Here is a 27,406-nt window from a genome sequence, read left to right on the forward strand (position 1 = left end):
AACAGGACATCACGAAAACAGTGACTTATTTGACTATGGACACGATTCATCTTTTAATGCACTTGTAATTCAAGAGCCTGGGAAAGCTTCCAAGGCAAGTGCCACCTTAAAAACACGATAGCAGAATGCCACTGGATCCCAAACATTCTTTATTTTGTATTCACTGCCATAGAAAGTAATCGAACAGCACTGTCATCAGTGTCAGTGGGAAAAGAAGGAACATGAGTTTTCTTCTCCTGAAGATGTCATGTACATTAAGAAGTCAGTCCAAAATCCTGGTGTTAAGTACAAAAAGCAACTGTTTGAATTATAAAATACTGTATATACAGATATAAAAATGTCTCAGAAAGTGTCCCACAAAGTTTCTGAACTTTCAAAAGCAAATCTTCAGCAGGGTAAGTAGGTTGTTGTCTTCAAAGGTGAGCATCAGTTCATTAGAGCAGAATGTCTCAATCTTTATCTTCCTATATTACAGGTGACAGACTTGTATTTTCATCCCAGCCAGGGATAAGATGGTGATCCTAGTATTAAGATGTTTTTCCTGGAGCTATTAATTTAACAAGCACACTCTCTATATATAAAAATGAAATTTCAAAGAAATTTATACAACAGCTAGACTTTATAAAAATATAGATCTATAATTTTACACCAGGAATTATCCAAGGTAAGTTTTCAGTTTCTGAGCCATTAGAAATTAATTGTTATCCTTTGGAATCTTATCTATGGCTAGAGTGTAAACTAAAATAATGTGAAGTTATTAGCTGGTAAAGTGAGTTTGAAGAATCTCATTCTGTGGGGTTTTTGGGGGCAAAATTAACAAACTACTGCATTCTGCAGTGCTCATCCTGTGGGGTGGTGGACATATTACACAGTACATGTAAACTTATTCCAAAATTTTCACCTAATTCAGCATTGAAACCCAAATAAAAATCATTCCCACTGTCCTTACTGTAGAAAGAAAAACCAACCCCAAACACAAATAAATAAGATTAGACAGTATTTCTATTTTGCTGTACTGTGTTAACTCTTTACTGTGTAGTGGAGGCAATAAAGAATAATACAGCCATGTGATGAGGGAATGTAAACTGAACACATACTGGAAAAACCAGACTTTTACAGCTGTGTGTATATATATTTTATATATATATCTATATATATCTATATATATACATCTACATTGCAGTTATCTGTCACCTCACAAAGGAGATTCAATGGACTGAACAATCTTGTATAAACTTCCCAGCTGGAGTTCTTCAGGAAGAACTGGCTTTCAGCTTGGACAGCAGCATTTCATTCTTGCGGCATTCCTGTTAACAGAGAGCAAACACGTAAGGAGGAATTGCTCTTAACACTGCTACCTGTAGCTGCACATCAACAGAACCAAACCTTTTCTTTCGTTTTGAAACATCTCCAGGATCCAAAGCAGCCTAAAGTGATGAGCTGAATATAATTCTGATTCATCCATAATGTTATTCCAGTGGCAACATTCATTAAACATGCAAGCCTGAAGGACTGCTGCTTGACCTCCCATCTAAAGTTGTTACATGTAGCTAAAGCAAATTCAGCTTTTTACTTTTAAATAGAATAAATGTGAAATGGAGATTACTTGTAGATGATCTGGAACCTCACAGGACAGCTTGCAAAAGAGTCAGCGTTCAGGGAACAACTCTCGGTCAGGAAATATATTATAACATAAGCACACCTGTGTTCAGTACCACAACCATGAATTCTTTTATTTTTAAGGGTAGCAGAGTTGAAGAGAAATTCCCTCATATGGTCATGGAAGAAAAATAGATAGAAAAACCTAAAAATAAATCTACCTAAATTCTCCAAGTAGGATGTAAAATTCTGTATGTCAGACAAGTACCTGAACAGGCCCTGTCATTCTGCCAGAGTACACTGAAACAGGAAAGAACTGTCTCAGAACAAAGCAGGAGTAATTACACAAAGATGTTTTTCCTTGAACATATAAAGCCAAATGACAATACTGCTTGCAGCATTCCCATTCATTCATTCATTCATTCATTCATTCATTCATTCATTCATTCATTCATTCTTGTGGCGACAGCAAGTAACAGAAGTCCATGATGATTAAAAGCTTGGGAAAGGCTAAATCAATGAAGTGTTATACAGTGCTTTCACAGTCATTAGGCAACAAGGCTGGTTCCTTGAAGATTAAAGACCAAGACCCTGCATTTCCTCCTTTTTCACACAGATTTCCACACCCCTCTTTGTTCCAATACCTAACTACTCACAATCTTCAAAAGATTCCACTTGAAAACCTAAATATACCACTTGCTTGATAACCTCTCCCTGTAACATGGAGAGGTGCCAATCGAGCAGTGAAAGAACTCCCAGAATCAAATTCAGAGTCCAAGATTCACATGGAGAAAACGACCAAGATACATCATGAACATGGTGTGATAAGCATCCTATCAGGAAATCTTGTGCAAATATTAATGCACAAGTCACATCAAAATGGGTCACTGAACACATGACATCTGAACATAGCAAAAGTGTTCTTACCTCTTTAAATTCTTTCACTGTTTTGAAGTAAAGCCTCTGTTTCTCTAGAAGCTCTAAGTATTCATCATTCAACTGGTCTCTTCTCATTTTGTTTTCTTGCTTCTTCTTTTCCATCTGTTGGTGTGCAGGAAGGGTAAGAGATCATGAGATACACATGGACATACTGCATTAGGAACAACTATCTATAACACAAGGGGAGAGAGATACTTCATAAATTATACCCCTGGCTCATGCTTGAAATGCAATGAACATTTAGATCAGCTCTTAAAAATTAAAAGCCCAATGCTGAAGTCTCAGTACCAGTGGCACTGGAGGTGCAGGTTGGGACTCTGAGGTGCTGCTGACCCTCTTCAGCAGCAGAAAGCAGTTTAAGTCAGCTCCCACAGTCTGAGAAACCCTGTGCCTGAGGTGCAGGTCCGACTGCACCCACACAGTCCAAATGGAAGAGTTCTCACTGATTTCAGTGGCATTCAGCTGTCTCAGGCATTTAAATCACTGCACTTCCAGTAATGAAGTTGAGGGGTACAAGATTCCTGTCAGGACAGAGGGGTTATAACACCTCTGTCATACTCTATTCATTGGCATTTAGAGGTGAGAAATTTCTGATGAATTGAAAAGAAATAATACTTGTTAGTTGCTTGCCTAATTTGCACCTCATACAGTGGATCTTTCTATCCACAATTATTATCCAAGAGGCTTTGCTGAGATAATTTCCAGCTTCTAGCAAAGAAAGTGAGAGGAGTCAGACCTTCATTCGATTCTGTTTGATGCCTTCTACAATCTGCTCCATCTGCCGCAAAAACTGTTCCCGGGATCCGGATGATGCCATGGCTCTGGAAAGAAGAAAATGGAACACCTGACAGGGATGTGGGACACTGTGTCTCAGCTGCAGCTGTCTTGCCCATCTACCCATGTCCAAAATTCTCACTGCTTAGTGTTCTGTGTAAAAATTCATCCTTTTAATCACTGGTACCACAATGCAGCTCCTCAGCTGGTGTAAGCTACCAAAGAGGTGGGCACAGAGAGCTCGGAGCCCAACACAGGTGTTCTCCCTGTCAGCTCAAGTCTCTTCCTTGCTGTCATGTCTTCTACAGAAATCAACTGCTAATAACTAAATAAAAATATAATTTCTTAAGAAAAGCCTCTGTTGTGAATAGTAAGGTGAAGAGAGGTCTAGGAGAACAGCAAATGTACAAAATAATTTCACACTGAAATTGGGAAAGCCTAGAAGTCGTTTTAGACCTCAGAATCATTAGAGAAAAATAAACACTGGCTGATTCACAGACTAATAGTTGACCATGAACATCCAAGGCAACCGCAATTTTGTCTGGACTTCACACTTGTAAATACAGAGGTAGTTTATAATAAACATGTCTGAAATGTCCCAGTCTAATATTTTGTACATAATGTAATGACCACAACTCCACATAAAGGAGGAAAATATTTAAATTAATTCCAGGAAAATTATGACTGAATTATGACTAAAGAGTCAGATATTGAAAACATATGTTGGCTATAAAAGTTACGTAATTCCAAGTCTGTGATTCCCCAAACTGGTTTAAACAGAGTTAATAAACTATTCTATAAATCAGTTTATGACTATAAATTCTTCTAAGAAATTTTTATTCTCTATAACTGATGCTCACTCCCATTTGTCCAACCAACTCTACCACTCTTTGCAACTATTAAGAGATAAGGAACCGTAACTTACTGGTGGAAGTTGTCATGGATAGAGTTCAGTAAGTTAACCTGTGAGTTGGAAAGAAAAAAAGAAGAAAATACACACTTGTCTTTCCTTGTATGAGTTTTCACAGACAATAAGATGAATTTTAATTTACAAAAAATTACTATATAGATAATGCCCTCCAAAGCAGACAGAGGTACAAAAATCACCATGAGTTTTCTTTCAGAAGATAAACCACAATCCTTTTGATTTAGTAACATTTATCCCACTGGTGGAATGACAGAAGCAGAAGGGTTGGACCACAACTGAGATTTTTAATTTTACTGGCACTAAATGTTTTCCAGCATGATGCCTTTCCAAACTAAAGCAATAAATTAAAATGGCCTGTACACGTGTTCAGTGTTGAAATTTGACATAAAAGAACGTTGCAGATGCTGGTCCAGTGGTCAGCAGTGACTTTGCACAAGCACATCACAAACAAACAGGAAAAATCTACTTTTGCCCTTGAGACAGGAACCACTCAACAGATTGTGAAGCACTATTTCCATGCAAGGCTCTGAAGACTCTCCAAGCAGTGCAGGAGCAGCAGGTGAATTCCTGCACTGCTTTCATTGTGCAGAACTTCACAGGTTTCCTATGAGCCATGCATCATTACTCACTTTGCTTATGTGTATTTTACTGAATGCTAACAGGTGAACTCATAAAAAGTTCAGAATGGCATTTCAGGTGTGGCTTTTCTTACAAGACAGTAACATTGTACTGAATGAAGACAAAACCAGACATTTATAACAGCATCCCAGGAATATTTTGCCATTTGTATAAACTCTCCCAACTAATAAAACTACATGGAATACATCCTATGTAACTACCTTGGATTTTTTTCCTGTTTTTTACATATTGCTGAGAGCATTAAAATCCAACAACTGGAAATTAATGTGATCCTTTCTCTCAGCTTTGAATACATCTTGAAGTCTCCTGTGGTTAAGCCTTCCAAGCAGCTTCTCCTTTTGAAGAGTATTTGAAGAGTTCTGCACTAAGCAAACCCAAGAGTTGCAAACAGAATCACCTGCCCCACTGCCACAGAAAGCTGAACTCATCTCTCCTAAATATAAAATCTTCCATCTGAATAAGATAGCAATAAGCAGGCGCGGCAGAATCTGCAGGTGTTCCTGACCTTGCCTTGGAAAATTCAAACAAATTCTGAACAGACTCCCAAGCAGCCAAGGTACTTAAGAATTCCTGTTGTTTACAGCAGTGAAATTACTGCATTACTCGTCAATATTTGCCATGTTCACATCGCTGCCTCAAGATACTTCCACTAAAGCCGTGCTTGAGAACATAATTACAGCTGTACCACAAAACACTCAAGCCAGGAAAAGTAACCCTGCACAGCAGTGCTGCACAACCTGGGTGTAGAAGAGTGTGGATGTGTTACACTGCAGTGAAATCAGCATACACACCCCAAAATTGAAAGATATTTTGAATTACTTTTCCAGCCTTTTAAAAAACACATCTTTCTCAAAATAGGGTTAAATATGAGCCATGATCACAGAGACCTTTCATGTCAGAACTAAAACCCTCATAGCCAAAATTCAACAAAATTGTACAATAATTCTTACTATTGTTTGAAAGGAATGATGCTCAATGTGTTTTACAAAAGGGCTGATTTGGGGAGGAAAAAGGGGAAAAAAATTCTCCCCAAAACCAGGAACAAGACAAAGTGCAAGTATATTCCAGAAATCTTTGTGAGGCACAGAAGCCAAAGACATTTTTTACACACTATTAGACAATACTCACTTTCTGAAACTTTGGTTCTAATATTAAATGCATCTCAAGGAGATCTCAATGATACTATACATTTAACTAAGTTAAGATGGCATCAGAAGACACTCAGAATTCCCCCTGTGAACCCCTAAGAGGCATTGAATTATTCTGGCAAGTGTACTTCCAGATTATACAACAGTGAAATAAATCTGTACTATATTATGTTTCTATATTATCCATAATCTGCTTTTTATGTCCCCATTTCAAAACCAGTCTCTCTATAATTTTTGTATTTTCAGGTTTGCCCTCAAAAACAAAAACAAACCAAAAATAAAAAAACAAATAAATCTGTATTAAATGCTAATGTAGGGGAGATGTTAAAGTAAGGTAGCTTCTACTTCATGCATTTTTTAAAATATGGTGTATGACTTTCTGAATGGAAAAAATGAAAACTACCTAACATGGATTAGAATCAGCTGCTTAAGGGAAGGAAATGGTTGCTCATGATCTCCAAAACAGGATGTGAGAGGACACTGAAAAGTGTCTTTAAATAGTCAGAAATTTGACCAGTGCTGTCTCACATACTAAAGAATTATATCTAAATGATGCAAAATTCACTAATCTGTTCTTATTTTATTAAAATAGACAGAGAAATCTGAGGCATCAAAACATTTCATATATTAAAAGTAAAGTTGTAATTTTTTTCTCCTCTTGTTTCCTCCTTTTTCTCTATCCTTACTGAAACCAGACATTTGTCATTGAAAAAAAGAAAAAAAAAAAAAGACTGAAATCACTCAGTTATGCCCAAGAAAGAAGCAAACTCTACATAGAGGGGAAAGAGGAGGGGAGAAAAAACATTATTTCATGAAAACTACACTGACCCAGTAAAATCACCAGCAAAATAGTGCAGGCAGCTCAGACCCTGAGAACTAAATCTGATGTTGCTGACAGCAGCTTAAATTTGCTCTCCAAAATTCCTGACTGTGGTCTGGGTTCATAATAAAAGGTATTGACTAAAAGGAGGAAAAAGGCTAATTTGGTGCTGTGATAGCAAGACAGATATTTGCTGATCAAATGTTACTCACGTTTCAAGAGCACAGTGAGTGGTTTAAACATGCTGTACTAACAACAATTCTTTTACAACACAGACCATTTCCCCTCCAAGATTACAAATATTCTTATGAATCAATCGTTCCATTTTTGCTTACAAAGACCAATAACTCTGCTCTGACAGGACTGAATATGGTGAAAGCCAAGCAAAAACTTTCTAATTCCTTCCTCACAGACTGAAAACTTATAAAATAGTAATAACACTTTCTTACCTCCTTTTCCAAATATACTTTCTTATCATCCAGTGTATTATAAAGTGTAAAAAACTGCTTCGTTTCTTTGTGAGTTGCTGAGACTGCAAACAAAGAAAAAAGGGGGTAGAATAATAAAAGAATATGAGGTAAAATGGAATTTGTAAAAATACTCCATATGCTTTATATAATATATTTTCCACTATCAATAACGGAACACACTCACTAATGCACATGCAGAGGGAACATCATTTCAGAGTTTCTCTCAGCAGGGTTTCCAGCTATCATCTAAGAACAGCACAGCTCAGTGTCTAAATTAAGCCCCAACTGCTGACAGCCCTTTCTGCCAACACATATTGGCACCAGCAGCTGCCTGTTTGTGCTTCCTTCCCAAGCTTTCCCCTGACACCACCAAGGCAGCTGTGCTGCTCACAGGGACCTTGCCTGTGCTGTTGGAGGGGCACAGGCTTGGCAGGAACAGGGAAGAGCAGATAATCTTGGTAGAAATAAAATTGTGTGGAAACAGTACATTAGACTTTAAATGTCAAGCTACGCATGTGCAAGATGCCCAACAAAGCTTTTGCTGTTTTGAAGTCTTTTTATCTTCTTAAAATCTATATGTGGTGATAGAATTAAATAACACTTTCTGGTTTAGGTGGTTACAGCAGATGTTGGTCAGAGCTCAGCAGGGAAGGCAAGGCTCAGGCGTGCCTTCCCTTTGGGCCTACAAAATGATACTCAAATCTGCTGAGTGTTCCTCTAGACTTTAGTTCTTCAAAGCCTAAGGAAATCCAATATATTTGTGACTCCCAAGGAAAGAGTTCAACAGGCAGCAAAAGTCTTTCTGGCTAGAAACCAGAACCTGGAAAAAATGTATTGGTTAAAAACCATAAACCTCAATGAAATCATGCTTGTTAGTCTGGGATTTGCAAACTGCTGAATGAAAGAGGCCTTTCCCAAACCATTTCCTTCATGCCACTCCTGTTTTCCCAGCAGCTTTGGTAGTCACAAGTCTTTTATGAGTGCATTCCACGTAACAACTCAGAAAACCTTTCAAGGTTTCACCTGTGTTGGAAAGTTGTGCCAACTTGTGGAGCCTTATGGGCACACACCAGAACACATGCAGGGTAAAACAGACAAAGGGAGAAGAGGGAACCAGTTAGCTCATTGATACTCTAAAACATTTTCAGTGGAAGAGGTTCAGTTATGTCAAAACCAAAGCACTGAATATTGTAAATGAAAAGGATTTTGGTACAAAAAAATCACAAAATCACTAAGGTTTGAAGTAAATGCTGAGGGTTGTCTTGTCTAACACCCTTTGAATAAAAGTTAAAAAAAAACACGTTTTGGCAACAGAAGGTTCACCTGAATCTGGCTAAATGAAAAGCCTCTAAGTACCTCTAAAAATACCACAATTCACAGAAAAACCAGCTAGAGATTTCCAGCTCGTTTCTCTAGAAGTTTAGCCTGTACAATGCAGGTTCCCAACCACATGAGCAGTGTGTTATCGTGAGATACTACTCACACTTTGTACTTTAGAAAACAAAGTCCCATGAAATTCAAAGCATCTTAAAAGCTACACCCAAAGCTACACAAGCCTCTTTGATCCTAGTCTCTCTGTACTTCAGATATAAAGGAAGCTCCATCTTTTGAGCAGGTAGCTGACCAGAGACTTTGCATTAGACATGACAGAGAATCTGAAGAAATTTAATGCAAAACAACAAAGTTCTTTATAGTTGGACTTCATTAACTAAACTGCATGACACAGAAAAGAGAGGGGAAGAAGTACTGGAGCTGTACTCACATCTGTTCCATGTACTGAGTTAGACAGTGCATGTGGAGGACAGCACAGGACTGTGCCACTGGAGATGCCTCACCAGGGCAAGGGATTTGCATCACACTCAGATAACCAGTTTGGAACTGGTCACCTTTCCAGAGCTTGGTTCACAAATATATTTAATAAATGTAGAATACCTCTGAATCATTAGCTAGGTTTTCTTATGCTAACACACAAGCTAGTTAAAGATACACCAGCAAGCATACTGGTCTGTTATCAGTTTAATGGAGCAACTTTGAAATTTTATTCCATTTGCACATTTTCCAATTTTATAATTTCTGACCATAAAAGCTAAAGACATTTTGTATCCTTCTCCTACCAAGATATTGCAGAATTGTGTTAATAAGAAATGAAAGAAACCAATCCCCTGAAGAAACTGTTTTTACTTTGTAGTTCTTGACATAGTTTGGTTCAGAATCAGTTATGTCATGTCAGCGGAAACAATAAAAGCAATCTAATGGTAAGGCAAATTAATTAAATACAATTCAAACAGAAACCTCATTTGTAAATGTAAGTTAAGGACTTTCAGAACATACTGGTCATTAACCTAAATGACAGAACCTGCTGCAGACAAAATTTAGTCCAGAGATCTTGTGCACTGAGTGTCAGTCACCCTCAGGAAAATTCTTAAAGCCCAGCTTATAAAACCTCAAAAATATGATGTGTCATGTGAATACCAAAAACCTTTAAAATACCACCAAATTAGTAGGGGCTGCTGTAACATGCCATATGCTTAAAATACAACTGCCCTCCTTTCAGGGCTTTAGCCTTCAGCAGGATGGTCCTGCTTGATATACATACCCTGACTGTAAAGTTCAATAAACCTCTTCTGATACTGTGTGAGCTCAGCTCGGCTGGGTACTTCATCAATCTTGCGTTGTAAAATGGCTATTTCTCTGTTTCTTCGCGCCTGAATAGAAAGTTAGGAGGGGAGAAAAGAAAGCCTCTTCTTGTTCTCTTCTTAAAATGGATGAAGCCCCCCCAGCAATACTTTGTTATTAAATAATTGATTTTAAAAACAAAAAGCACTGGCTGAGGATAATATTTTTATTTTTTTTTTGCAATTGATTTGTGACAGAAACACTTGTTAAAATTAGAACAACAAAACAAAGTATTAGAAGTAACAAGATAAGACAAACATCAACAATTTTGTACAAGTAAGAACACAAAGAATAACTCACCAGTAGCAGGCGGATCTTTTGAAGTTTCTCCTTCTCAGCTTTGTACTGCTGTTCTATGATCTTATTTGGCTCCTGGAAGTTGAGAAGCCAAAACAACTGTGTATTACAGTAGCATACAAGAGCTGCAGTGCAAAAATGGCAGATTGGGTTTGTTTTCTGGTTTTTCCTATCCTTGACTCCCTTGACAATAACACCACCATTGTTTGGGGCTTTTTAAAACAATTATTCATTATCTGTATTAAAAGCCTGACATAATTTACTCTAACCAAGGGTATTTAGACAGCTTTTAACTTTTGATATTTTAGTTTTCAAGTCACACTTTAAATGAAGATAATAATCCAAAGATTGTCAGTACCCCTTGTCTGAGTGTTTATACTTTGATTCAGTGATGGGGTACAAGGCACCTGAACAGAACATAAACCCTCTGACGTATTCTAGACTTCCTGCACTGTGGACTTCAAGGTAACTTTTTCTTGCTAAAAAAATTAAGATTTGGGTTTGTACTTTAATGTTTTCACGCTGTGTTGAAGAGGACAGCAGCATCATGGAAGTTGTAATCTGCCTTGCACCAGAGGCATGAATGCATCAAATGTTTACCCACTGAAAATAAAGTCATTGAAGCTTTTCCTTCTCTGTTCATTCATTATTCATTGCCATCAGTCTGGACACACTTGTGTTAAAGCCTAACTTCTGACAGCTGCTCACTGCATGCAGTGCACCGAGCCACTGAAATCTCCTGCTTTCGTCCTTCAGATAACCCCACTTCTAAGAATAAAACAACCAAACCAGACATTCTTTCTGAGGAACACCTGTTTCTGTCAGAGATATGCACAGCTCTTAGCACAACACCCAGAGATTTTTCTCTGGTACTACAGAGAAAGAAGTAAAAGACACAAAAGCATCTATGAGCAGAGCCCCATGGATTGTACAAAAAGAACAGATAGTGCTGTTGCTGTTTTCAGACTCCTGTATTTCTAGGATTGTTAGTCTGAACTGTGGCTTTACAGAGCTTTTTAGATATTCCAGCAGACACTTTAATGCTTATAAGAATGTCCCAAAAAGCAGAAAGATGACTTAAACAAACATTTCAAAACGCAAATTGAAAATAAGAACTTAGACTTCTGCTATTACCTGTTCCTCCCCATTTTCCAGTGCTTCGGCTTTCAAAGTCTCAATATTTTGTTGTAGTCTCTCCATTTCTTCCTTTAAAACAAACAAAAGTTGATTTTTTTTTAACTGAGACCTCTTCTCTTAAGAGGGCAGAGAAGGATCTTGACACACACACTTCTAAAAAAATTTCAGAGCAGACCACACACATAATATTTAAATTTGGAAGATTAAACAGCATTCCCTGCTTAAGGGTAAGGCAGCCATTAATATTCATTACATTAAACTGTCTGCTTTTATACAGAAAAAATGGGAACAGATTTATTTCTTACTTGCAAATATACCAATCCAGCTAAGACAACTAATGACATGGAAAATGAAACTGAAGAAGCAAAGCAGCATTACAGCAGTGTGACATGGGAAAGTGATATATGGCATTCGGAGAAATGACTGAACCTAAAGTTCCTTTCAAGGAAGTTTCCAGAACAATCCTTTAGATCTTCCCAAATGAGTCCATATGGGAAAATAAGATTCTGTATTCAGTCTAGGCTTTACACCACTATTTACTTCTTTTCATTCTGTTAAATTCCATCCACTATTGTTTGGAGAGAAGATGAAAACACTTCTCTCTGATGCAATCTCTGGGCAGTCCACAAACACAGCAGTAGCAGGAGACCAAACACAGCACTAAAGCAGTGAAACTCAAACATGTTCTGAGAAAACTGCAATGGCTCCATCTCATTCTTGTCTCTTTTGATGGCTTTCTCTAAAGGTAGGGGCCTTGCTGACCCCTCCTCTTTGGCACCTCTCAGGTCACACTGGCTGCATTACCCAGGGAGATGATCCATGCCAGGCTGTGACAGCACAGCCCAGCCCCACACTTCCATTGTAGCAGAATGGGAATGGGAGGGAGAGGAGCCACAGGAGCCACAGCTCTGAGCAGCAGAAGGCAGCTGTGGTGCCAAGGACCTGCCCTGTATTAAGGAGGGCCATCCAAACTCAGATCCTTCCTCACTCCTCTCTGCTCCAGGGTGCTAATATTCAATATAAACCTGGAGTTAGCGGTACCTGGAGGCTGGGGGTGTGGGACAGAGGACAGACAGGGACACACAGCACAACACCACACCAGCAAAGTGATTATTTACCAAGTTGTAAATGAATCCTTCTAGGAGATACTAGAACTTACCCTACAATGTGCTTTGAACTCTTGCTCCTGGCTTTTTAGGTTTTCATTCATGGCCACCAGTGCTCGCAGACTCTGTAATATGCTAAATTTGAAGATCCAGTAAACTTATGTTAGATTTTTAGTTCCCAATTTAAACAGATGTAGAATTAACATATATTAAAACAAGCTTAGTTCTACATAAATTTACAATAAACCCAAATATCAGCACTGATATACTAAGGTCAAAATAAAGATGGAGTGTTACACCGAGTATTCTGACAGCTTTGCTATGTTTCAACCTCATTACTGTGAAAGTTTTGAGAGACTTCTATTTAATTTATGTGAGATGAAGTCTTCAAATATGAACAAAATAAATCAAGAAGGCCTCATCTACTTGTCAGACATGTCTAGGGTTTTTCTGCTCTAAACACCTACAATTATTTTGAACTACAGACTGACACTTTTCATTTCCCTGTTTGTGGAAAGCAAGCTGGAGAATTATTTAATTTTTAAATTTTAGTTATTTGGTTAGGTTGACAAAGCAAGAAACATTGAATGATTCATTTAAAAACCTCTGTTTTTCAGAATTTCAAAGGTAACAAAGAAAGAAACTTACCTAGAATCTGCTTGGGATTCTATTGTTTCCAAGGCTGCCAATTCCTTGTCCAGTTTTTCACTGTAACTCTTAACCTAATGGTTACAATTAATAATAAATTGATAAATAATAAATTGATAATAAATTGGTTAATAATAAATTGACTTTCCTACATCATGACATTAGTGAGTTAAGCTAGCTAACACCTTCACTGTTTAACACATCCCTTAACACAAAGAATTTCTTAAAAAAGTTTCAGCTACAAACAGCACAGAAAAAAACAAAGATTACCTCTGTCAATGTCTTTTTTGCTTCAGTACATTTTGCCTGCAGATCAGCACATTTAGCTTGCAACTGTTATGAAAGAGAAAAAAAAGAGTTGGATTCTATATTCACACTAATTACACCTGTAATGGAGAACAGAGAATATTTGAGCTGTTCATAATGGTTGTCTGTCAAACAGCAAGCCAAGTATAACAAACACTGTCTTTTCTTGTCAGCTATTCCTGCATCTGATTGCAAGAATTCTGATTGAATATTAAATTACTAACATCAAGCATTTACCACCTGATCTTTTAGGTGTATAAAGTCCCAGAATAAACAACAGCTTTTACAAAATAGAAGCCAACAGAATGGTGACTTATTGGACAGAATCTCTGCTAAACTGCTCAAACTTTTCTAGCCTGGTTGTACTGGCCTAGTTTCACACCAGGCTAAGAACAAGTCCCATTTTATACTTCTCCAAATAAGTCAGGGCAACTCAAGACTTGAACAGAAGTATCATGGCACCAAACCACGGACATTTCCACACCAAATATCCAAGTTGCTTTATGGTTTTCTTCTGTATAACTATGGAAAGTCTAATAAGGCAGTTAGCAACGTATGCATTATAATCAAATATTAGGTATTTCACTTGTCAGTTAATTCTCAGAGGCTAATTTTAGAAGAACATCCTTCTTTAAACTCCTTATGATTTAAGATAACATTACAAATAGTAACAACAAAAATAGGATGTGATTTACAAAAATGAAGCAAAAGTGTACAAAAAAAAAATTCACATGTAGCTCAGTTCCACTTCCTTTTGTGCTGCTTTAGTTTGCTGTTCACAACACAGAGCTGTGACTTAATGCTCCACTCCTCCCCTTCCACAGCCAAATTTCTAAAAAGAAAGCTCTTTCAGTTTTTCATAATTTTTCACCAGTAATTCATCAATAAACTCTATTCTAACTAACTGAAAAAATTAAGTCTGCAGTCCAAATCTCATGAAAACTGACATGAATTGTTAGTTTTGAGAAATCTTGCCAAAACTTACTGCAGTATTGAAGCCAGAACTCCATAAATATTTTTTAAAAGGCGGGGTTCTTGACTGTCACTGATTTCAAAAGCTGCTTTTGGCAAGTGGCAAATAAAATTCAGCCAGGAAATTTTTACTTTAGTAAAGTGATAAAAGGATTATATTTGGCTTACAGCTGTCAGTACATTTTTTCCCAATATAAAAACAGCACTGAGATTGTTATGTACTGAAAACAAGCTGCACAGATTTAAAGGGCCCTCAACTGTTAAAATGGCAAGAGCATGGTCCTCTCCAAAATTAAGGCTGAGCTAACTGCCCCCAAGAACACAACCTGTTCTTGCAATCCAAGGGCAGTGCAAGCAAGACATTCAGAGAAATCAGTGTTCAACATGGCAAATTGCTGGTGCAGGAGATAGCCTGCAGGTATTTTCTGGATGGCAAAAACTTTGCAATCAACCACTTTTATCAATGTTTTCTTCTTTACTACACACACAGTACTTACCTCTTCGAGGAGTTTGGTTTTTTGCAAAATCTGCTTGTTGAGAGATGCCACCTTCCTTCTGTGTTGCTGGGCAGCGCCAAGCTTTTCTGGTCGCTCCTCAGCAGAAAGCTCAGATTGCTGAAAAAACAGTAACAGCAGCCTTTTGGACCTCACAACATTGCTTTCTGCTTCTTCAGAAGTTCAGGAAATACCAAAGTGGGACCTATGATATTCCTTGTCAAAAACTGTGTCTCACTATCCAAAAGAATGACTTACTGATTTATCTCGCATCAAAATAAGGAAGCAGCTGAACAACTGAATTATATCCCAAAATTTACAAGTAAAGTAAACTAAAATAGTCAGGTGCCTTGGTAAAGGTGGAAAATACTACAGTGTACTAAAAGACAGACTTTTTTTTTGCATCAGCATTATGGTTAAACCTGGTAGAGTTCTTCAATGTAAAAATACAAGTGTACTAAAAAACACCTTAAGCTGTGGTATTCACTGAACTCATTGAATCAGAGATGTTCCACACCCCAATAAGTAGCTCCAGAATTTTCAGAAGCCTTGAACAATACTGTATTCTGAAATAGAGGCTTGGATGCATCTTCATGCTGAATGACAATGACATACTCAGTAGATGCATTTACCACTCTGGGGTTTTTTTGTGTGTGCAAGTTTATTGCTGACACCAGCCTTTGAGAACTACTCAATCCAGCATGCATTGCCAAAAGCATCTCATAAATGCATAATGGAGAGAGCAATCTGGATCCAGCCTCCTCTTATCTCTGAATTGTGAAAGCAAAGCTGACAGAAACATTCTTTATCAAAAATAACATTTATAATAGAAATCGTATATTTGCAGTAGACAAAAGAATCATTAAAAACCAGTGATATCTTGATCTCTAAGGGATTATTTGCCTAAAAATTATTTGTACCTTTTTGAAAGTCTTCACTTTAATTCTTAAATCCATCTGTTTTGGTAATTTGCTTCATGCACTCAGACTTCTTTTTTTCACTTAATCCATTCTCCAATATTTCATTAGAAAAGCAGTTAATTTTCAAGTACCTCAAGTGCTAATTTAAAGCCTGTCAAAGGCTTCAATACTAAGTGCTTTTTGAATAATTACCAAATGTTGACAACTGCTACAATGCATAATCAGATAAAATGCTAAGTGTGATATACTCTTCACTCATATTTGCTCCTTGTTCCACTCTAGGCAGATGGGTAAGCAGCTTAATTTTAAATGAAAATAAGAGGCAAAACCTGTCTTCCTCTTCTCCATTTTTTATGTTTTTCATACTGAAGAGCAGCTTAATGATTTGTTATGTTTTTATATCCCCAGCAAGTAAAGATGAATTCTGATGGCTTAACCCAACAATTCACAGGCTTTCTTTGCTTTTGTTGTTAGGAAAGGAAGAAGTTCCTCTAAGCAAGACCTGTAACCCTGAACTACTCAACAAATACACACTCAGTCTTACTTATTTCTCTCATTGCTTAGTCAAATCACATTCCCTTCATCATGTTATGCATTCCAAAACCTCATCCTTCTCACCACATTTCTTACATGCATAAGATAAAAATGGACAAAAATGGAAACACAAGAGAAAGAAACATGAACTAAACCACTCTGAGACTGATGTTTGCCGAAATAGTAAAAATCCATATAGCACAGCTTTGGCATTAAAAAAAAAGCAGACCATATTTCCAGAAGTGAACTTTACAGCTTGCTTTTTGAAAATGGGAAAGAACCACCACTAATGTCTCTGAGTGTTTAAACATGATCAATTTGCTGCTTGTAAATTTTCTGGGAGTACTTTTAGAAGGTGAGGAACGACACTACAATCCTTCCTCCAGTTCATTCAGCAGGCTAACATGGCAGCAGAATGCAGGGGCAAATGCAGAAAATCGTAAGCACTGATCTTCAAAAATGCCTCTTGTGAGAAAGATCCTGACTCATGGCAACATCAGACCTAGAATCTGGGTTGTCAGGTATCTTCATTGGGCTTGTGGATTCTCTTAAGACTCTGGTAAACAAATAAGCACTGCTGTGTTTCTCAGGCTATGCACAGTTACCAGTTAAGACTATAAGAATTATATCCAAACATTGCTGATGCCTCAATAAACTCTTTGATAACATCCTTAATTCTTTTCCTGGTGCATGCATTTGTGCACAGAAATTCTGGGGGATTTTTATCACATCCCATAGATTTAAAAAGTGATCTATTTTTGGTTTGACTTGAATCAGTTCTTATTTTTCAGAGTATTAATCACTGTTCTACTATAATAGTCAAGGTCCTGCTCCCTTCTCTCAGAACAGAAGGAATGTAACATTGAAATATGACCCGTGGGCTTCTGTTCTTCCAATCTTTTATAATAAAGAAAGGCCAGGAATTTGCTGTTGAGCTATAGGGTTTATCTCCAAAATGGGAAAGCTCCATACCTCAAATGTGTCAACAAAAAGGAGGAAATATGAGAAAACTATTGGACAAGTAAGAGGGACCTATAACTCATATCTGGCAGTGATGTATTGTATGCATTAATTGCCTGAAGAGCCAGATTTTCTTTTCACATTACTGCAAAAAACAATCACAGCTGAACAGAGTACCTGAAGCAAACACACACATTTAATTGCTTTGACTTCTCAGAGCAACAGTGGTTTGGGTTTGACAAGATGAGATTCAAAACTTGAGATCAAGGGCATGACTGAGAACTGGAGTCCAGTGCAAACATCAGGAAATCTGAGTGGAGGATGCCTAGACTTTTCTCTGGGCAGGCCCAGACTCTTCTCTGAGCAGGCCCACAGAACTGTATTTCTATGCTTAACACTGAACATTTTAAAGCACATCAAGTATTTAGGCTTCTAGTTTGAATAGAGACAACTCAGGCCCCTCTTCGTTCATGCAAGCATTTAGGCAGGTGCTTAAACCCAAATTAGTCACAAATGCAATATAGGGATATGTACTATCACACCAAAAGCCTGGGTATGTTTAAGTCTCTTTAAAGTACTTTCCTGAACTCTGAACCAACAGCATATATTAAAAAGTGTGTTTCAAAAGCATCATGGCAATGAAGTTGGCAGCTTAAAGCTTAAATTCACAAGCTATCAAACACCACGTGGTTAAACCCACTCAGGTAACACACTTACCTTTTCAGCATATTCAGACACAATTTGCTTGATCTCATCTGACTGGAGTCCAACAATCTGGCCAACTGTGCTTGCTGTCAGTTTGCCCTGCAATTGTATTGAGAAAATGCTTGGGGTTTTGGAACTGCCTGTACTTTTACATGACAATATCCAATAAGCTCTAATTTTAAACAGAAATTCATACAATTAGTAAAAATCTCTAATCATAAGAAAAGTCCAGGAAACATTCCACCCTAAAAACCTAATTTTGCTGATAGAAATTTATCACTTAAATCCTTTTAGCAGATTTTTATTCATATTTCAGAAATTTAATTTTTATTCTTTATGCTGAATTTTGTGTTTGCTTAATAAACCTCTAAGCATGAAGGCATGTGCAAGAATTCACCTTTAAACTGCATGCATGTATAAAACCAGTTTTCAAACAGAACCGAATTCTACAACAGATTTCAATACAAAGTATATCAATCAACTCTGAGACTAGACTAATTATTACCTTTTCTTTCATGTCTCCAGCATAAACAGAAACAATGTTTAACAACTGAATTTATTCCCAGTCCTTTCACCCAGAAATCAAAGAACAGACTACAAGTTCCATTATATCATTAAATAAAACTAATTAAGAAGCTACATATCCAGAATTTTCTGTGGCTTAGACTAATGTTGTTGTTAATTTATAAGTGCTTTGAAAACAACCTTGAAAGGCACAGAATTATGCAGCACTATTCCCAGTAATCCTCTGAGTAACTTCACAAGATGAATAAAGTAAGATAGTGCATTTTGGATAGCTGCAGAGTGATGTCTTTCCCCTGAAATTCTTGTAGAAACCATTTGAAAGAGACATTTATTTATATTATTGTTAACATTTCAAGGCAAACAATGAACTAATTAGCCTTGTAAAATACACTGTCTTCTTAATTCAACCATTTTTTATGCACTCTCCCTATGAAAATTTAAACACAGTCATTCCAAGACTTCAGACCTGAATCAGCAGTCTGATTTTAAGAATAATTACCACAATAAACCATAATTTAAATAAAGCTGTATCAGTTTCAAATGCTACTGACCTCTTCTGTTGCCATCGCAGCCATTCCAGTCATCAGAGTTTTAATGCGAAGCTAGAGCAAAATATGAAGAATTATACACAACAATTTAACTTATATTGTTTAGCTTTTTTCTGACAGGGACACATACATATAATTAGTATCATATAATGTGTATTTTAAAATATATAATGGGGCACTAAGTCTGTGAAAAGAAGAGGTGGCTAAAGTTACCAAATTTAAGAAAAATTTCTTGCAACAGTAAACATTCCCTCAGATTATTCAGCTCCCACTGTCAAGCAAAAATCAACCTTTAAAAAAAATACTCAAAATCAAGGAAAAAAAAAAAGTTTTTGGGTATTGAACATCAAGAAGGAGTAATTCTGTGCATCAGTTTCAGTCTCTGTATTCTCCTGTGGGAAGCAACTCTCACTTCAACTAACCATGGACATTTCCCTTCTTTTGAAGAACGACTGGGCAGCGCACTCGCAAGTTAGCAACTCCCATGCCTACTGTGTCTGGGGCTCACCTCTTCAGCAGCCTGAAGGTCATCTTCATCACAAGGCTCAGCCTTCCCTGCTCCTGCAAGCCCTGGAGGTACCACTGCTTTTTTATCTTCAGCCTTTTAAAGAAAAATTAAGTCATTATTATACCTAGGTCCAATATTCTAAAGTGTTAAGAAAGACATCAAGGAGAAAACTTGAATGTGGCTGTTCTGTTTATATGAATACATTTCAGCTAGTGAAACATCCTCACCCTCCAAATCATGCCAGCTGAAATGTAAGCCTCCCTGATTTGTCACAAGTATTCCAACTGTTCCAACTGTGTCTCTGGCTTCCTATGGACTTATCTGGTCCAAAGATTCCTTATTCCAAAGCCTTCTGAGAGCTGCCAACCTCAGGAGACAGCCCAGAAAATGATGCCTACTACACAGGATAAGACTGAATTTTTTTACATAAATCTTTTTTGGAACTTAATATTGGTGTAACAAACATTCAACCTAAAAAGTGCAAACATGCATGGTTCAGTTAGAAGAATTTGTACCATCGAAGTAAAGAGAACTGGGGACAGCCAGACCCAATTTCTAGGTCACCCCACTGCACCACTGACCTATTTCACTGTCCACTTCTGCCTTACTGCAGATTCAGCTTCCACAACAATCAAAATGAACATCTAATATACAATACCTCAAAGGCAACAGAATTTTTGAAGAAACAAAATGAACTCTATAAACATGAATAGTGGTTACTCTGAGGGTCCAGATTGGGAAATATCTCCATTTATAAAAAATTAAATGTGACATTTGCATGTGGAATATTGATATAATGAAGAAGAGCAACTTCAATCTACTCAATGTATTGTTGGGTCCATGACATGTTTAATGCATTATCTTCATTATCTCTGTCTGTAATAAAAACTTGTAGCCAAATTAAAATATGCACTGAAATAAAAAAACTGTGGGTACCCTACATTTTATGGACATATTTTTGGTTCCATAATCATCAAAAGCACAGCAAGGATGCTAATTTTCAAGAATGACAAGGGTTAATTTATGGCATGGTATCAGGTTTCTCTATCACATTAAACAAAGCGTTTTGTAATAAATGTGTACAATATTTCTTACCAAGTTGAATGATTCTTTAAAAAGAAAAACCCTTTAATGATCACATTATGGAACCCTCAGTTAAAAGATACTAAACAGACAAGACATGCCATTACCTAACAGTAAAAGTCAAACCAAAACAAACACAACACCCAAACCTTTTTTCTTCTAAACAAAAAAAAAAAGTTTGCAAAATGTGATCTGTGAGCAGAGATGAAGGAAATCCTTTAAAAAGGGTAATGAATCCCACCTTTCATGGCATGCAGATATTTAGTTCCAGTTAGCCATTTTTAAGATCCATTAATAATAGAAGTTATAGCCATTTATTCTGCTGTATTAAGATTTAACAGTAACCAACACTTCAACAATGCAGTTCTTCCCCACTATTTGAGTATTTAAAATTAGTATATTTTTTACCTGTTCTGTTTTTCCTGCTTGTCTGCTAAATCCATATCTCCTAAAAGAACAATAGTAACATGAAGGAAAAATACCATTGCTTATGACTTTCACAAATACATTAACTTCTTATCAATTTTCAACATAAGATACACACCAAGAGCCAGCATCAAATTAGTTTTGAAATGTTTCAAGTAAACTAAATAAGCAGGTACTGGAGCATATTCACAGAATGGTTTCAGATCCATCTATTCCTTCCATCAAGATTTGCAAATCTTGACTTTCCATGAAAAATGTAAAGCTTATGAAAGGAAAAAGCAATGCCCTCTTCCCATTTGAAAGTTAATCCTGAGCTATTACACTACAGTCTGTGATACTGTTAAAAGGAAAATACTCAAAGCAGTGACACAAAAAAATAAAAAAAAAAAATCTATGGCTTTGGGGGAAAAGAAGCCCCAGAAGATAAAAATGGAATTCAGATATCATATGCACTCATTAAGTATTAAGAGCTCAGACAGCAGACAAGATGTCCTTACCACTAAACTGAAAAGAAAACTGGAAACAAACTAGAACTAGAAGCTCTGTAGCTTCATTTTTATGTGTTTGGAGAGCTCTCAGAAAACCAAAGGGACTTTCAGAGATAATGGAAAACTGAAAGCCTTGGTAACTTTGTCTGAATCAAAGTTTGCAGGAAAGTGAGAAGGCAAAACATTCAACCACGATTCAGCCTCTTCATGCAGCAACCACATGAGAGCTAGAAAAAGAAGCAACAGCAACTGCAGGTCCTTTCTCATCAAATTTTTATTGGATTGCTTGCAAAAAACTGATACTGATTGACACATACTACCTGGAAGGATGATGTGTTTAAGCCACTTTTTAAAAAAACATGTTAAAAAAAAACCCTAGAAGGAGCACAAAACTTGGTCTCCTGTTGTACAAAATATGGTTCACAAATATGAGGACTGTCTGAAACCAAATAGGAGTAAAGCTGAAATAGTTCTAAAATTCTGAAGTAGTAGGAAAATCCCTACCACAATCCAAATTTTATCTGTACTGCTTATAATGCACACTTATAAAACCAGAGAGAGCTAAATGAAGCCTTTCACCTGCCATATTCCAGAAGTGTAGCATGAACCTTTGATTCTTCATCTAGCAGTTCCTCAGCTCCAGTCTGACGTTTGTATTTTCTCTGGGGTTTGTAAACCTCCTGCAAGACAGTGAATGAGTTTAGAGCTTGGAAAAGGGTGTTCTAAAATGAGGAATTGGTATCTAAAGTGATATACACACTGTTTGCTTTCCAGCACAGACTTACCCAAATAAACCTCCTTCACTTTCTCTTTTTGGAAATTCATTATAAAACCTTATTGAATTAATTTCTAAGCAATTTGCTATAGAAATTGTCTAAGTTTTTTAAAAAAATTATAAATGAGTATTTAACATCAAACAATATCTCATCCATCTCCTCTGTAATGTTTCAAAGAAGAGTAAAAAGTAACACACTCAACATCTATTAAAATGATTTGGCTATTCTGTGCATTCTAGACTGCACTCATGCCTAAATGCCTTAAGAGATCTCATGAACTAATCTTTCATTAAGAAGATCAGGTACCAGCTGTATTAGACATGATCCTGACAGAGTTCATCCATTTAAGGAAAAGGTGTTTGGCTAATGACACCCTAAGCAATGAGGAACAAATGTAAAAAACGTTATGTACCATGAAGATGCACCTACAAACAAGAGATCTGTGAGACAGAGAAGACAGAGTACAAATTAATAGAATATAAACACAAAGCTCTGCAAACACTTTGGGTTCTCAGTAACCAAAGGCAATCCTTCATCACCGTTAATCAAATATCCTCTTTATTTTTTTTTTAAATTACACTGAAAATTTTAGGTATGGGTGTCCCATAACAGTATTGTAATTATTTTGTTTCTGCCTCTTCAGTGACAAGGTCAAGATCAGCCACTTGGATACAGAATCTTTAGTGCTATTTAAAGACAGTGAAGGTAAAGGGCACACTTAAAAAATAAGGACAATTATTTTGAAAACTGAAAACAAGCAGAAGTCCAATGAGTTTCAAGTGCTACTTGATAGAACATACATTTGGAAATTGCTTTCTCCCACTGGCTTGCAATGTCTCTCAGTTTAAAGTCCTATACAGGTGCATAAATTATGCAATGATACTTGTGCAGAGGGTGAGCTAAATTGTAAAACAATACATGTCTCACTGGAAAGGCAAGTGTTTCTAGTTGGAGAAAAAGATTAATTGTAAGTCTGCTAATAATTAAAAAACCAAATCAAATCATGGGGAACAACACTTTAGAGACTGTAATTGAAATTTCCAAAGCAAGGACAATTATTCAGTTAGATTAACAAACGAGTTACATTGGTCATCACCTGGAGACTTTCATTGCAATGTTATTCTACAAACACATACTGTAATTCAACCACATCTATTTGGCTCAGTAGCACTCAGGTAATTTGTACAGAAAAACAACTGCCTCCCTCCAAAACCTGACAGAAAAGTAAGGTGACTTGTGTGGCCCACTACACAACCTCTCTTATGGCTCCTTACACCCACACTGAGCACCTCCAACAATGCACGAAGAGCTCAGGGTGCCTGGCTAGAGCTGTCTGAAAAAACAGTGATTTTTCTCAGGAGAGCAGGGTTTCACCTTCTGTTGAAGAGCCTTGGAAATGTCCCATTCAAAGCAAACCCAGATTTCTCCTCTTTTGGCAAATGCTGACCTGGAATTTATCAAGATGATCCAAAAAAACCCCAAACCAGTAGCGAACTACTGAGTCAGAAATGGTGAATTGATGGTCCCAAGCAAAGAGGGAAATTAGACAGCAAGACAGAAACTCCTGTTGCCAGCCAGCCAGCTGAATTCAGCTATGAGAGTGAGAGAGCCTAGGTATTTTATGTGCCACTCTCTGTAGCATTCATGAACAAGCTTTCAAAAATATATTCCAACAGCTTATCCAAGAGTTAGAAGATTTGCATGTGAACAGGGAGAACACAGGTGGGACCACCTTTCCCAACCAACATCTGCTACTTGAAGAAAACATTTCTGAAGAAGAGTGAGTACTTTCACTGCTAATTACAGGAAGTAAAAAAGTCAAGTTCTGAAACGCAGGTAATTGAGATCATCACCATATTAATTAGCTTCAAGACAAACAGCACAACTGCTGATAGCTTCAAATGCACATTTAAGTCTGCTGAGGGTTTTATAATCTGTAAGCTATCCTGTGACTTTTGTTTGATAGTGTGGGGTTCCACACATCCCATTGCAGACAGTGGGTATGGTTTATCTCCTCATAAAATGCACACCTATCAATCTGATATACTGCCATTTGAGACCTGTCTGAAGAATGAAGATTAGCATTAATTGGGATCTTCTCAAAGAAAACCCAGGACTGGCTGCATAAAACAGAATTAACCACCTCCATTTCATTACTAAAACCACTCACTTGGCCATAAAAAAAACAAATCTAACATACTTACAAAGATATCAGTAACTGTTTTGAGTGCCTTCTCTTTTCTTTGCATGAATTCATCATCCTGAAAGACATTAGTGGAGGTAATTAAAAATACCAGGAACACAGACTAAATCTCAAACAACACAATGATTCTGTGAAACAAAGCTGTCAACCAGCTTCTGAGTTACCCAATGATTTGGTGAAATGTTAGTGATTTGCTGTAACACAGAAAAGTACTTGCCTCTGCCTTCAGATAGATCATCAAAACTGTCCAGATCAGCAGCCTGGCTGCTCTTTGCTTAGGCAGTACACGACACAAAAGCAATCCCAGCCCACTACTGGGATCTCCAATCTTTACTACACTATTAAGAAATGAAGCTGGGATAAACTTGATGTGGAAAAGAGAGGTTTCCTCTACTGTTATTTTAGTTTTTAAGCATTAAAGATAATATTTTTTTTAAAAAAATCAAAATTAAAACCACCCCAAGTTAATAAAATCTGTCTGTCCCAATACTAGGGACATCTACATTAAATCCTGTTACTAAGGCACAGAACTTGGGTTCTACATGTGAAAAATGGAATTGCCTTGTGAAATGTATGAACAGAACTGATGGCTTTGCACTACAGTCACATATCCAAGCTCATTCAATATCTCCTCCTCTACCAATGAAACTTCATCTCATTGCTGAAGAACAGTTCAGTTTTTGGATGAAGTTTTTTACAAATGTAGTTTTCAAGAACAAATTTTGGGGTTTGGATACAGGAAGACAAGAGCTACCTTTCAGTACTCTAAAAGAAACCCCAAATTACAGAGCATTAACAGCATATTAATTCTCAATTAGCTACATCAGCTTCTCCACAGCATGCTGGGTGTTTCTGAACAGCTAGAATGACACAAAAATACCAAATACTGCAGAAAAACCTAGGCAATCATTAGGTAAAAGTTAACCATAATCTACAAAATTTCTGTCACAATAATGCTTCAATTTCCCAGATAAATTTGTAGGGGATTCCTTTAGGACTCATTCATAAAACAAAGGCAAAAGGAACTCTGGTAAAGTGTGCAGATTTCAGAGCTGTGAGGCTGGTACTGCAACTGAACATCTGACATATTATAACAGAAACAAGAACTGCCTTGATCTTACCTCTGGCAGTCTGTGAGTTTTTTGAAATTGTGATATAGAGTAAGAACGGACATAATCTCCCATTTCTTCCCTTGTTTCTATTGCACGTTTCACCAGCCACTGAAAAAGAAAATATTATATCAGCTGAAAACATAATAATAGCAGTAAGCACCAAACTACTGCATAATTTTTCAATACATGATAAAAGCTAAAAACACATTTTTAAGGACAGAAACAAGAACATGTGATTTATTTGTAAACGGCAAGTCTTTGGCCTAATCTTAACAAAATCTGTCAGTATTTCCTACTTTATAAACTTATAAAAACATTTGCTACTTTATAAACATTTCATCTTCTTCTGTGCATGTTTCTTCTATGAAATTCTCCTACTGTGGATCACTCACTGGTTTCAAAGACTACAGCTCCACCATGAAAAGATGTATTTTCAAGCCTATGAAGTGTTCATGAAGAACCACATGCCTGTGCAAGAAAAAAGACTTCCTCTGACATTTATAAGACCACACAAAAAGCCACAAAATATTGAAGTACATTTTAAACAATGCTGGAGAAGATAAATCTTGCAGGCTGTTGACAGCCTGTGCAGGAGGTCATAGAAGAGATGAGATCAATTGTGGGATCCAAGTTTGAACCAGCAACTGTTTCCTGTGCTATAACCACGAACCCCTGGAAAGTGAGGGGAACATGATGACAAGAGATGAAAATGAAGACTATTAATTACCAAGCACATCTCAACACAAGACACTGTACATACTTTTGCCTGTGATCATATGCAGAGTTTATGAGAAAGAACAATGACATTTCTGCCCAACGGAATATTTGTTAGACTTTTTAGATTTTTTTTTTCTTTAAAGTTCTATGGCAGTGAGCCAACTCAGCTTAATTCCTTCCTGTAGGGAAGGATCCATCTAAATTCTAGCATAGTGCAAGAGTTAAATAGGACACAATTGCCAGGCTTAAGGGCAAGATTTTGTATTATTTGGAAACTGATTTGAGATTTACAGACAGCAAGTGTAATCTTGAGTTTAACAGGGCATTGAATAAAGTGCCATTATCAAATACATAATTCCTACATGGTGTAGTCAGCATTTTATATTTTGCATGGTCTTTTTCAGAACACAGTATTCTGGTGACACCAACAAGTTTTCTTGGAAGTCTGCCTTGGCTGGGATGAAATGAGGAACCTGCAGTATGTGGAGCAGGCAGAACTTCACAGGGACCCGACAGAAAGCCACAATTTTTAAACAAAGATCCTCCATATACCACAAACTTAGGCCATCAAAAGAGACTTCATCACCACATTTGGGTCAGCTCTACCTCCTACTGGTCAGCTACAAATACTGAGTGTGACTGCCCTCAGAGAAATCCAGAAGTATATTTCCTCCCTGTTTAGAATTAATATTTCTCTTTTCCAGAAGTAATATCCCAAACCAGGATTTGGGACAAAGCAGGTGAGAGAAAAGAATGCCTAGTGCTATTGCTTAGGAATATACTTCTTATGAAAGAAGCCTAGTGTTTGATAAATATAACCACTCACTGCCACCAAGTGACCAGGGCAAGAAACTCACCTGAATTGAATTTTTTTTTTTTTTTCTGTGCAGGAAATAAGGATTTAGAAGCAAAAAACTCACATTAGAAAAATACAAACTTTCACCTTAA

At 37.0% G+C, this 27,406-nt stretch overlaps 1 protein-coding gene across 1 annotated transcript in view; it reads right to left on the reverse strand.

The window, feature by feature from the left end:
- Window positions 1-134: 134 nt before the first annotated feature.
- CCDC93 (coiled-coil domain containing 93) overlaps window positions 135-27,406 on the reverse strand; it is a 33,739-nt gene continuing 6,467 nt past the window's right edge. The window contains exons 5-23 of the mRNA XM_058840193.1: window positions 25,751-25,849; window positions 24,631-24,687; window positions 22,230-22,330; window positions 21,145-21,184; window positions 19,654-19,746; window positions 19,149-19,199; window positions 18,085-18,171; window positions 14,957-15,073; window positions 13,452-13,514; window positions 13,182-13,255; window positions 12,587-12,668; window positions 11,425-11,496; window positions 10,294-10,365; window positions 9,914-10,022; window positions 7,297-7,379; window positions 4,238-4,275; window positions 3,275-3,359; window positions 2,527-2,640; window positions 135-1,307 (exon numbers count right to left, since the gene is read on the reverse strand). Coding sequence (XP_058696176.1) covers window positions 1,254-1,307; window positions 2,527-2,640; window positions 3,275-3,359; window positions 4,238-4,275; window positions 7,297-7,379; window positions 9,914-10,022; window positions 10,294-10,365; window positions 11,425-11,496; window positions 12,587-12,668; window positions 13,182-13,255; window positions 13,452-13,514; window positions 14,957-15,073; window positions 18,085-18,171; window positions 19,149-19,199; window positions 19,654-19,746; window positions 21,145-21,184; window positions 22,230-22,330; window positions 24,631-24,687; window positions 25,751-25,849 — 1,491 coding nt within the window. The 3' untranslated portion in view covers window positions 135-1,253. The remainder of the gene's footprint in view (window positions 1,308-2,526; window positions 2,641-3,274; window positions 3,360-4,237; window positions 4,276-7,296; window positions 7,380-9,913; window positions 10,023-10,293; window positions 10,366-11,424; window positions 11,497-12,586; window positions 12,669-13,181; window positions 13,256-13,451; window positions 13,515-14,956; window positions 15,074-18,084; window positions 18,172-19,148; window positions 19,200-19,653; window positions 19,747-21,144; window positions 21,185-22,229; window positions 22,331-24,630; window positions 24,688-25,750; window positions 25,850-27,406) is intronic.

Source organism: Poecile atricapillus, chromosome 5, assembly GCF_030490865.1.
Source record: "Poecile atricapillus isolate bPoeAtr1 chromosome 5, bPoeAtr1.hap1, whole genome shotgun sequence".
Taxonomy (NCBI): Eukaryota; Metazoa; Chordata; class Aves; order Passeriformes; family Paridae; genus Poecile; species Poecile atricapillus.